Consider the following 11417-nt stretch of genomic DNA (forward strand, 5'->3'; position numbering starts at 1 on the left):
CTTGGCTCCGGGCTTTAGTGGGGACACGGTTGCACAGCAGGGAATGATGAGAGGCCTGCACTTATTTTCAGCATATGAAGAAATGTTGGCCCACTCTTTTCTTCCTTTTTTTTTTTTTTTTTTTGACAAGTTACATCCTCTGTTGACAATTTAGCATGTTTGAAAAAACGGTGTCAGAATGAAGGAGCCGGCTGGGTTTGGCAGGCAGGCCACTGCCCGACTCACACGTCCACTTTAGATGTTCCAGTCACACTCTGTGCATTTACATTTCCTATGCTAAAGGCTTTTTGTTTCTTTTTGGCAGGTGGGGTTTCTTCAGTGTTAGGTTTTAGACATTTAGAATCATACCCCTTTGGGTTATTTTTGGCACACTTTTTTAATGGCGTTTTATTTTATTTTTTAAGGGAGTATTTTATTTTTTTATTGGTTATTTTTTTTTTTTTCATTTCAAATGTTATCCCCCTTCCCAGTTTCCCCTCTGCAAACTCCCATTCCATCCCATCTCCCCCTGCTTCTATGAGGGTGCTCTCCTAGCCACCCACCCACTCCTGCCTCATTAGCATCCCCTACACTGGGGCATCAAGCCTCCACAGGACCAAGGGTCTCCCCTGCCATTGATGCCAGATAAGGTCATCCTTTGCTATATATGCAGCTGGGACTATGGGTCCCTCCATGTGCACTCTTTGGTTGGTGGTTTAGTCTTTGGGAGCTTTGGGGGGTCTGGTTGGTTGATATTATTGTTCTTCCTATGGGGTTGCAAACCCCTTCAGCTCCTTCAGTCCTTTTAACTCCTCCATTGGGGTCCCCTTGCTTAGTCAGATAGTTGGCTGTTAGCATCCACTTCTGTATTTGTCAGGCTCTGGCAGAGCCTCTCAGGGGACAGCCATACCAGGCTCCTGTCAGCAAGTGCTTCTTGGCATCAGCAATAGTATCTGGGTTTGGTGTCTAGAGATGGAATGGATCCCTAGGTGGAACAGTCTCTGGATGGCCTTTCCCTCAGTCTCTGCTCCACTGTATTTCCTTTACACAGGAGCAATTCTGGGTTAAATTTTTTGGGATGAGTGAGTAGCCCCATCCCTCAACCATGGGCTGTGCCTAATCTCTAGATAAGGTCTCTACAGGTTCTCTCTCCCCTTTGTTGGGAATTTCAGCTACTGTCATCCCCATTGGGTCCTGGCATTTTCAGTTACCATTAACCAGAATAAAATTTGTTACATTGCTATTCTGTGACCCACATTTAGACACTGAGACAATGATGAGGAGCAGGGTCTTAGTTTTGAAGAAGCTGCTTCTAAGTGGAAGACTTGCTTCTTGCTCTTAGTGAGAGATCCAAAGAGCATCTCCCTTCTCACAAGCCTCTGCTTCTTGTCCATGTAGTTTGGCAGCTACAGGCAGCTACAGGCAGCTACAGGCAGCTACAGGCAGCTACAGGCAGCTACAGGCAGCTAACCTGGAATCAGATTTATAATACCCCTGGTTTTTTATGGTGAAAGACATTTTCTGTTAGGTCCATATTTTCTTTGAATAAAGGGGTGATACCCGCTTACTCAGGTAACTTGGGAAGTCCATCCAGCACATTAATCTACAGTTTGGTGTAGGTTGTTATCTTTGAGATGGACTAGTTTGTGGGTAGGAAATATGAAGTTTCATTTTATAATTTTTCACAGGTCAAATTTTAATACCCTATAAAATATAGGACAGATTGAAGTTGTCCTGTCTCCAAAATTTTCAGTCATAAGTGCCTTGATTTATTGAAGTTGAACTAAGAAGTAGCGAGTGCTGTCTCTCGAAGATGTGCAAATCCAGATATCAGTTGGTTTTGGAAGGAGACAGTTTATTCCAAAAGTTTCTTGTGTGTACATTGAGAGTGTGCTGCCACCTGTGTGGTGCCTGTGGTGGAGACAAATCTTTTACTCTGTCCATGATTTCAAACATTTCTCCTGTATTTGAGATTGACATCTGTGGCATCTTTTTAAAACAAAGCACAAACATGCATGGCATGTTAATACAGCTAAGCCTACTTGATGCATAGCTAACTTGTTCTTTCCTTTCTGGAAAGATCCTTTCTCTTGAGGTAAGGCCTGTGATTTTTTGCAAACTTGTATCCTAACAATTCTGTGTTGGGATATCCTGGACTTCAGTTTTACTTACATTGCCATTAGTAACACAGTAAGTAAAAGGACAGATTGGAGTTGGACATTTTGTCATGTAACTCTCTTTTTGATCTAAGTGGGATTCTTCACTATCTTGTAAATATATTTTTTCCTTTTGCCACTTTGGAAGTATGGAGTTAGTTTTTCATGGTCTGTAATGAGTAAAGCCCTTACTCGACTGTCAGAGATTTATGGGTCTCTTGGTGGTGGATCAGGGACAGCAGTCTAGAAATTGTTGGGCCCTCTGCCCTTAGCTCAGGGTCTGGAGAGATTATGTTAGGATAACCACACTCCAGCAGAATGGGTTACAAATTAAGATGCCATTTATTTAACGTAAGGTTTGAAATACATATTTTTAGGAGTTGATGGGCACTGTGTTCACTAGCCTGAGCAGCCACTTTGTGGTTAATGAGAGCCTCCAAGTCCGATTTAGTGATCCCTAAAGTATTTTAGTGATGATGGAACCAGAACCCAGGGAGGAAGTACCTGGAAGGAGCCTTCATTTATGTAATGAAAAGTGAGCAATTCCTGAGAGCATTGGTACTTTTCTACCATGTTTTTGCCCAGACTTCTGTCAGCTAAACATTTTCACATGATATAGATTGACTTGTGGAAAGGTATAAAACAAAAAATTACTGTTCTGCACCTGCAAACTAATCTCCTCGAAGATAGCCATGATTGTAGCATCTGTCCCCAAATTGTTTTTATATATGCACTAGCACACATGGACTTGGTTATTCAGGCGAGATTGTATCATCCCCATTGTCATCACTTCCTGTGTGCTGTGCAGCCCGTGGACACCAGTGAGCCCAGCTGTTCATCCTGTTCAGTGGGTACACAGAGCACTTCACCACACTATGAGTCTCTCACCTAATTTATTAATGAATATACTTAGTGTTTCACTTTGGTTTTCCATAAACTCTTTAGTAAATGATTTATATACATGTGTCTTTTTTGTATTTTGTGAATGCTTAAATGACATAATCTTCAGTAGTTAAGTGAAAGGGTTTATTTTCAGTCTTTCAGGATATTATTTACCACGTTCTCAAGTTGAAACATTTCTACTCCTATGAACACCTGATGAAGATACACTGTCCCTTAGTATCTGTGGATTTCCATTTGATTTGTTTTTGAGACAAACCACCCAGGCTGGTTTCAAACCCAGCCTCTGGATTTCTAGGACTGCAAGTGTCCACCATCTCATCTGGCTTGTTGTCGTTTGTTTTATTTTGTTTTTCCTTTGAATATTTTTTATTTGAACCAAAGGATCTAGAAGGCTGTTTAGCTATTTCTCCACACCTTCAGACGTGGAGCTCTGGATCCTTTTGCCAGTGTTTCACTGGTTTATTTGTATTGACTTTGAGTGAGGCTGTACGTTCTAGAAATTATGAGTCTTTTCCTTTGTGGCTATCTAGGCAATTCCTTCTTGAATATTTCATTCATATGACTGACTACTTACTTCCGTGTAGCCCTTTCAGATGCTACACTTGGGTTGTATAGATTCTTTACTTACAAACAACTGGAATGTGTTCTCTGTCTGGTAAGGAAGTATAAGAAAGTAATAAATGGATACATAGTTCTGCTTTGACAGGGATAGATAAAAATCTTCTGAGTGATCCAAGCAAACCAGTCAGAGACATATGCCTGGGAGTTAGTTTTTCACATTGAGAGGCTTGGTTCTTATTAATTAACTCTTACTGTTTCTCTAAAAATAACTTAAGAATTTTTTAAACCTTATTTTTTTTTTTTTTTACCTCCACTTTCCAAAGGCACGAATTACAGCCCCTGTGAACATCCTGAATCATTCTAGGGGAGTTTTGGCTACATTAGCCCTTGTGGCTTAGAGTTTTTATGTAGCATATACTTAATGAATGTTTAGAGGGTTTATGATTAAACTTTATAAATAACAAGATATAGGGAAGAGATTGTTTTATTTATTTATTTTTGTTATTTTTCAGTATTCCCCTCTGAATTAAAATTGTCATTTTTCTTCCCCCCTTTTCTGTGACACTAACAAGGGTAATTTTTTTGCAGCAAAGGTCAATGACCTCGTGGCCACTGCCTACAAGACAATAAAAACGAAGCTGCCGCTGACATTGAGAAGCATGTCTTTGTACTTGTCCAATAAGGACACGGAGTTCATCTTGTTTAAGCCTGTCAGGGTGAGTGGGTGGAGCTTGCTGCCTGGTGACCGGAAGTGTGCTTTTCTTATTGCTGACATTGCAAAGTGTTAGTGATGCTTGTATTCCCGTGATCTCAGAGGCTTCAGAGCCTCATCTGTCTGGTTATATCTTATTCCTTGCCCTCTTTGTCTTAATTTTTTTGTTCATTTTGAAAGTATAAATTAATAAATAAGTAAAAAAATAGATCCACACATTGCACTGTGGCCCAACACTTCGGAGAGCAGCATTTCAGAATTTATGCTCCATTTTACTAGTGAGTAGAGGAAATAAATGGCTTGCAACATCCACCAAGGGATTACGTGTCAGAGCAGATTTAAGACTCATAACCTCCAGTTCGTGTTGAGTTCATGGCTTTACCCAAGGCATGGTTGATTTTTTTTTTAAAGTGCATTTTATGTGTCTTGAAGCTTTATTATCTTTTGTGTAAGAAATTGCTGAAGACTTATTATTCTCTGGGGTGTGTGTAAGATATATGAGAGTTTAATGTTTCCAGGAATTATCCGATAAGTCTTGATCAGGTTGTGCTAGCATGTAAAATATTAAAGTACAAATTATATGTCTTTGGTAATCTCATAAAAATTTATTTCCTCTACTCATTTTTGCTAGAGCCATAATGATTTAACACTCTTAGTGTTTCTTGTTTATAGCGTATGCATACATCCCTGGGGTGTCTGATATGATCTCTCCTCCTTTCTAAGAATAACATTCAGCAAGTCTTCCAGAAGTTCCATGCTCTGCTAAAGGAAGAGTTCAGTTCTGAAGATATCCAGATCATTGCTTGTCCTTCCATGGAACAGGTATCCACAGATTGAAGGCCTGATATCCTTAAGCCCTTGTTTATTTTACTTGAGCAGAACATGTTTACTTAAGCAAACATGTTTCTAGTTTTAAGTTTACAACTTCTACATTGTTTTATTTTAATGAGTAAGAATTCAAACTTCGAGTTAAAGACTCTTGGGGGGGGGGGGTCCTTTTAACGTTTTAGTTGCTTTTTAATTCATTCTGGTAATGAATGACCTGTGAAAGTCTCAGTGCATCAGCTTGCTGAGTCAGCTGTTTAAACACAGGCCAACCCATAGTGCCTGAAGTCAGAGTTATTTTAGGAAAATGAATCGATGCTGGACCTATGTGTTTTTCCTTCTTTCTAAACTTAAAAAGCATAAATTAGAGAGCCCAGTTTGTATTGGCATTTATTTAACATTGTTCAATTCAGTCAGGAAATTTTTATTAGGATAGCCTGGTAGTTTGGAGAATAACTGTTGGGGACCGCACTAGCCCCAAGTTGGGGCGGCCAAAATAAATGTTGCAGCCCAGGCAAAATGTTGAGGCCCCGGGCCGACCCACGTTTGGGCGGGCACTGTATCCCGGCCCAAGCTGCCGCTCCGGTCTTCAGGTCGGGGGTTCAGCAAGAGCGAGGGTGAGGGCAGATTCTACCTAATGTCTGAGATTCGTCTCTGATGATCCCTCTATAGTCTCTGATCTCCGTCTATATTCTCTGATCTCTGGTTCTGTCTTCTATAGTCTGACTAATGTCTTCTATCGTCTCAATTCTGATCTGTTCTGTCTCTGCCTTTTATGTCTCACTTCTAAGCCACGCCTCTAAGTTACACCTTTAATCATGCCCTTTAAGTCTTGTCTCTAACTCTGATCTCTATACTTCTAAGTCATACTCTTAAGTCACGCACCTTTAATCTCACACACCTTTAATCTCAAGGTATCTAAACCAAGATTATCGGAGTGTTCTCAGCTGTTGTAGGCTATTGTAATCCAAGTCTCATGTCAGGGTATATGGCTCAAGATGGCTGCAAAGCTGATAGCCGCTTTCTGCTAAAAGTCGGCCCCCAACAAATAACTTTTTTTTTTTTTTTTTTTTTTGCCTTTAAGCCTAGAGAGTCTTGGAAGGGGGTCAGATTGTTGAGCCTTAGTGAAGTGTGAGTGCAGATGAGGGGAGGACCCGAGACTGCACATGCAGATAACTTTAGGAATGTGACGGTAATGGGAGAGAGCTGGAGGGAGAATTATGCTCTCCTTTAGGAGACTCAAGTCATAGACACCAAGTTCTGCTAAAATGTGGAGTTTAGTAGGTTTGAGTGTATTTACAAGATGGTGCAGCCATCCCAGGCTTCTGATTCTGTAACATTTTCTTTACTTCCTTAACCCCTCACAGTTAACAGAGTCTCCAGCCCACCTCCTCCCTCAGTCTCCCCTTAGTCTTCATGGATTTGCATATTCTGGGCATTTCATTGTGTAGTGTCACGTGTTGCCTTTCCTAACTGGTGCCTGTCACTCAGCATGCCTTCAGGGCTCACCCATGTTGCAGCATATACTTTTTAACTTTTTTTCTTAGATTGAATTTTTAAAAATTTAAAATTATTTGTTTATGTCTGGGTCTCTGTGTGGGTGTGTGTAGGTGTCTGTGGAGGCCAGAAGAGTGTGGTTGGATTTGCTGGAGGTTGCGTAGTGCTGTAAGCTGCAGGATGTGCATGCTGGGAACTGAACTTGGCTTGTCTTTAAGAGTAGCAAATATGCTTAGCCACTGAGCCATCTCTCCAATCTGTTCTTCCTTTCCCTCCTTCCCTTCCCTCCTTTCCTCCCTTCCTTCCTCCCTCTTTCCTTTCTTCTTTCCCTCCTTTTCTTTCTTATAGCTGTGTATATGTGGATAGTTGGAGTCATATTAGAAAAAGATTTTAGAATGCTTCTTCTAGTGTTCTATAGTTTTGGAGACAAGGTTTCTCTGTGTAGCTCTGGCTGTGTTGGAACTCACTCTGTAGACCAGGCTGACCTTGAACTCAGAGATCTGCTTGCTTCTGCCTCCTAAGTGCTGGGCTTAAAGGCAGGTGCTACCACTGCCAAGCTAAATCTTTTAAACTTTTAAAAATTGTTTAAAATTGTGTGTATGTGTCTGTCTGTCTGTCTGTCTACATGAGTGCCTATAGAGGCCATAGGTGTTAGATCCCTTGAAGTTGGAGTTACAGTTGTTGTGAACCACTTGTTGTGGGTGCTAGGAATAGAACTTAGGTCTTCTAGAAGAGCAATCTGTGTTATTAGCCAGAGTCTTCTCTCTAGCCTCTAAATGTTTTTAAAAATAATTAATTTGAGGTGACCATTTTTTGTGTGAGTATACCACTAAACATATAGTTAGACTTCAGAAGTAGAAGTTTCCCCATTTTAAGTTTTACTCTATGTATTTAGCGTGTGTTGAGTGTGAGTCATGTCATGTATGTGGAGGTCAGAGGACAACCTAGGCAAGGTGATCCTTTTCTTGTGTGCTCTCTGGGGTCAAACCCCGGCCATCAGGTTTGAGGACAGACACCTTTTAACCTACTGAGCCTTCTTGCTGGCCTTAATTTTGCCTTTGAATTATATAAAACATCTTGTGGTTTCCAGCTCAGATGTATAGAACATGGTAAATGTAGAATTCCTATTCTATCTCCTAGAGCTGTCTAGGGGGATGTTACATAGAGACTGTGTCTTAGAGGCAGTCATAGCAGTGTCACTCATAGTCCTAGATGTCAAGGAATCTCTGCTGTGTTAAGGGAAGCCAGAGTGGGTGGTACAGATGCGGGTACAGAGCTGATGGGGCTCGTGGAGGTGTTCAGCCCAGTACTTCCTGTTTCTGAGTGAAGTAGTAGTCATGGTGTGGGAGGATGTGAGAGCTCTGAGGATGAAGGCCCAGTTAACTGCAGTGGTTAGGAATCTGAGTTAGAGCCCTCTACTTGTGTTTACTCTGTAGTCATTGTTGATTGCATGGAACAGCGTGTGGAGTAGTTGGATCATAAGAGTCAGTGTGGTCAGCCCTCTGTCACCTTGACAAAGAAAACCCTGTTTGTCATAGTTTGTGGGCTCCAGTTCATGGTTCGTTTGCCTCATTGCTTTTGGACATTTGGTGCAGCATGGGGGAAGCATGTGGTTCATGTAAGCTGCTCTTGTTGTGGCCAGTAATGGAAAAGGAAGAGGAAGGTTCTGGGCCCCACACCTTGTAAGTCTCCCCACTTCAGAATTGAGCTTTGAACACATGGGCCTTTGGGGGAACATTCCAGACAAACAGCAGCTCCAACATGTAGCAGGAAAGATGCAGGCATGATGGAAGAAACCCCTTTGCATTTCTTTACCCCATTCCTGACTTCTCTATTGGTTTTAACTTCTCACTTTTAGCTTCTCTCCAGTCCTTTCTTTGAGAGGAAGTTGAGAGATGCCTGCTTGATACTCTTGAATACAGAAGGAAGCCTCCTAGGCCGCCTGCCCTTGCTGTCAGTTTGCAGAGACTCTCTAAAGACTGGCTGAGGGGATAGTTCTTTGTACACAGCTGCTTTAGGAGCAGCAGGTGATGTGTTTCCTTTCTCCTGGAAGCACAGTCACAGAAGACTGGGGTGACTAGTGACCAGAGCAGCACGTCAGCTGCTCACCACAGCTCTCCAGGCCTAGCTAGATACTCCTCTTGAGTTGCCACCAGTACCTGGCTCTGGGGTCTTAGCCTCCGTTACCTATTGGCACACTGCCTCCATGACAAGTATGATTCGAACCTGTGGGGAGAAAGATCGTAAGCTAAAACCCACCCAGTGTGCCTGCTCTGGGTGTTCACACAGTCCGTGAGGGCTAGTGAAGCTCATTGGGTAGAGTGCTTTCCTCAAGTGCAGAAGGCCTTGGGTTCAGTCTCTTGTCCCCTGTAAATTGCAGCCTGCTTAGTGCATGTCTGTAACCTGAGCACCTGGGAGAGGGGAGATCAGAAAGGAAAGTTGCCTTCAGCTAAATGATGAGTGTGAGCCTGACCTAAACTACACGACTCCATCTTAAAAACACACACAAGATAAAACAACAAGCCGGGCGGTGGTGGCGCATGCCTTTAATCCCAGCACTTGGGAGGCAGAGGCAGGCGGATTTCTGAGTTCGAGGCCAGCCTGGTCTACAGAGTGAGTTCCAGGACAGCCAGGGCTACACAGAGAAACCCTGTCTCGAAAAACCAAAAAAAAAAAAAAAAAATGCCATTTAAATTCCAGCACTCAGGAAGCTGAAGTGGGGGATGTTGAGTTTAGGGTTAGTCTGGGCTATACCTCAAATAAACAAACAAAACAAAATCGTCATTTAAAGGATTCAGCTTACAATGGTGCTTTCCAAAATACTGGGTAGAAAAGGGTGGCCTGGATTGTGTGGTTTATTTGTTATTTGATGATTGCTTTGCTGTCACTATCATTGTACTGTGAGTGACTTGAGGCTTGGAGTTGGTAGTGAAGTGCAGCTCCCAGCAGGACCTCCAGTGGCTGTAAACATCTTGGGCTTTTTTTCCCCTTGTGTTTTTGGGTCTAGAGCTTTCTAAGAGTTATAGTCCACAGTGCAACTAACCCAGGTCTCCCTGTTGCTTTTCAGCTGAACCTCCTGCTCTCAGTTTCTAAGTAGTCCCAGTGGGTCACTAGTATCAGCCGTCTGCCCCACGGCAGAGGCCTGAGGAGTCCTGCAGTTTGCAGGATGTCCAAGACCCCTGTGTGGGACGGCTCCTGAGGAACATGGATGTGCTGAGTGCAGAAAGAAACCTGGATGAAGCAGGAGAAGATCAAAATGCCAAAGACTGACAGCAGGGGTAGCTGCCTCATTGAAATGGTCTCCAGCAGTAGAGAGATGTGACAGGGAGCCACGCTTCCCAGTGAAATGTTCCTTCACACAGATTGTGCAATAAAGTAGGTTACAGTAGTAAACAGTGATGCACTTCCTAGGGACTCGGCTAACTGGAAAGCTGCTAGGTCACAGTCGCTCCTGTGGACGCTGCAAGGCATTTATCCACCGGGCATTCCACGGACCTTGTTAACTTGGAGAACTCTTACTTCTGTATCCTGATGCAGTGTTTCTTCTGCTGGGTTGAGGTTGAGTTGAAATGGAATGGTTGTTGCCAAGAAGGCATCTTCCTTTTCCTGGACTCAGGCTGACGTCTTTCTATGGGCTGATACAAGGGAGACGCAGTTGCAAGAAGCCAAGGCCTCCTGTAAGGTTCTCTCCTTGAACTGCATCCTCCTCACTAGATAGGTGTGTCTTGGTAATGGTACACAGTACCAGCACCAGTATGTGAGTGGGAGTTACAGGTGAAGGTGTTTTAGCTGGCACAGCCTGGAGAGGAGGAGGCCTGTGGGGAGTGGGTCTCATGGATGGAGCTTAGTTGCAGCCATTCTTTATACTCTTTGGTTGCCTATGGTGTACTAGACACTAGCCTTCTGGTGTCCCAGTCCTGCCACAGCCAAACACCTAAGTGTGGCAAACACTGCCCATACCTTAAATAACACCAGTCAAGAGTCAAAGAACTACAGGCATCTGTGAATTTTCCTACAAATTCCCCCTTTGAATTTGGGATCGGCTTGGCTTTGACCCTGGTATTACAGTAAATGTAGCCTGTTTCTTGGTTCAGTTACTCAGACGGTCATCTGGAGGGCGGGGCAGTGCTGAGGGCTCTGAAATAGGGTAGGTGACCTCATGGTGTAAGCAGAGGGCCACGAGCAGCCTCTTGCACAGTGTGCACATGGGTGACCCATCCTGATGCAACAGGCCACTTGTTTCTCAGCCCAGTTTAAATTGGTGACGGCTGTTGCTTGGTAGAGCATATTACTCTATATTTTGGGTAACTCAAAGGTAAGAGGGTCCATATTTTTTCTTTGCTATGAAATGAATGAGTTAAGAAGATTGTACTTAATATTTTAAATACATCTTATGTGATAAACTGTAATATTCAGTTCTGTGTATTATATGTACATTGGTTGTTCAGATAGCCTTTCCAAAGAAACGAGGGTGTAACCGTTGTACAGCACTATGGCTCAGCAGTCTGATGTACAGAGGAGGACTTGTTCGGGGACTCTTGTTGTGCTTTGATTTTTTTGTTTCTGAAAACACTCACATACCTTACCAAGTTCTGGGAGGGTGGTACTGATCCAATTTGTTTGCTGAATGAATATTTGTTTAAATCTGTACAGTTTCACGTGTTTACTTATACAGAGTGTACATACTTTGAAATAATTAATTTAAAATGCTTTATATTATTTAGCTAGAAATTGCTGTTTTTAATAAATAAATTTTTTAAAAAAATAAAGATCTTTGCTTCTTA

The 11417-nt window shown here is 42.6% G+C and overlaps 1 protein-coding gene across 1 annotated transcript in view; it reads left to right on the forward strand.

Moving 5' to 3' along the window:
• The window catches only part of Cog3 (component of oligomeric golgi complex 3), a 51372-nt gene extending 39955 nt beyond the window's left edge, over positions 1-11417 (forward strand). The window contains exons 21-23 of the mRNA XM_034497938.2: positions 4188-4315; positions 5035-5133; positions 9701-11417. Coding sequence (XP_034353829.1) covers positions 4188-4315; positions 5035-5133; positions 9701-9730 — 257 coding nt within the window. The 3' untranslated portion in view covers positions 9731-11417. The remainder of the gene's footprint in view (positions 1-4187; positions 4316-5034; positions 5134-9700) is intronic.

The sequence above is a fragment of the Arvicanthis niloticus genome, chromosome 3, assembly GCF_011762505.2.
Source record: "Arvicanthis niloticus isolate mArvNil1 chromosome 3, mArvNil1.pat.X, whole genome shotgun sequence".
NCBI classification, from domain to species: Eukaryota; Metazoa; Chordata; class Mammalia; order Rodentia; family Muridae; genus Arvicanthis; species Arvicanthis niloticus.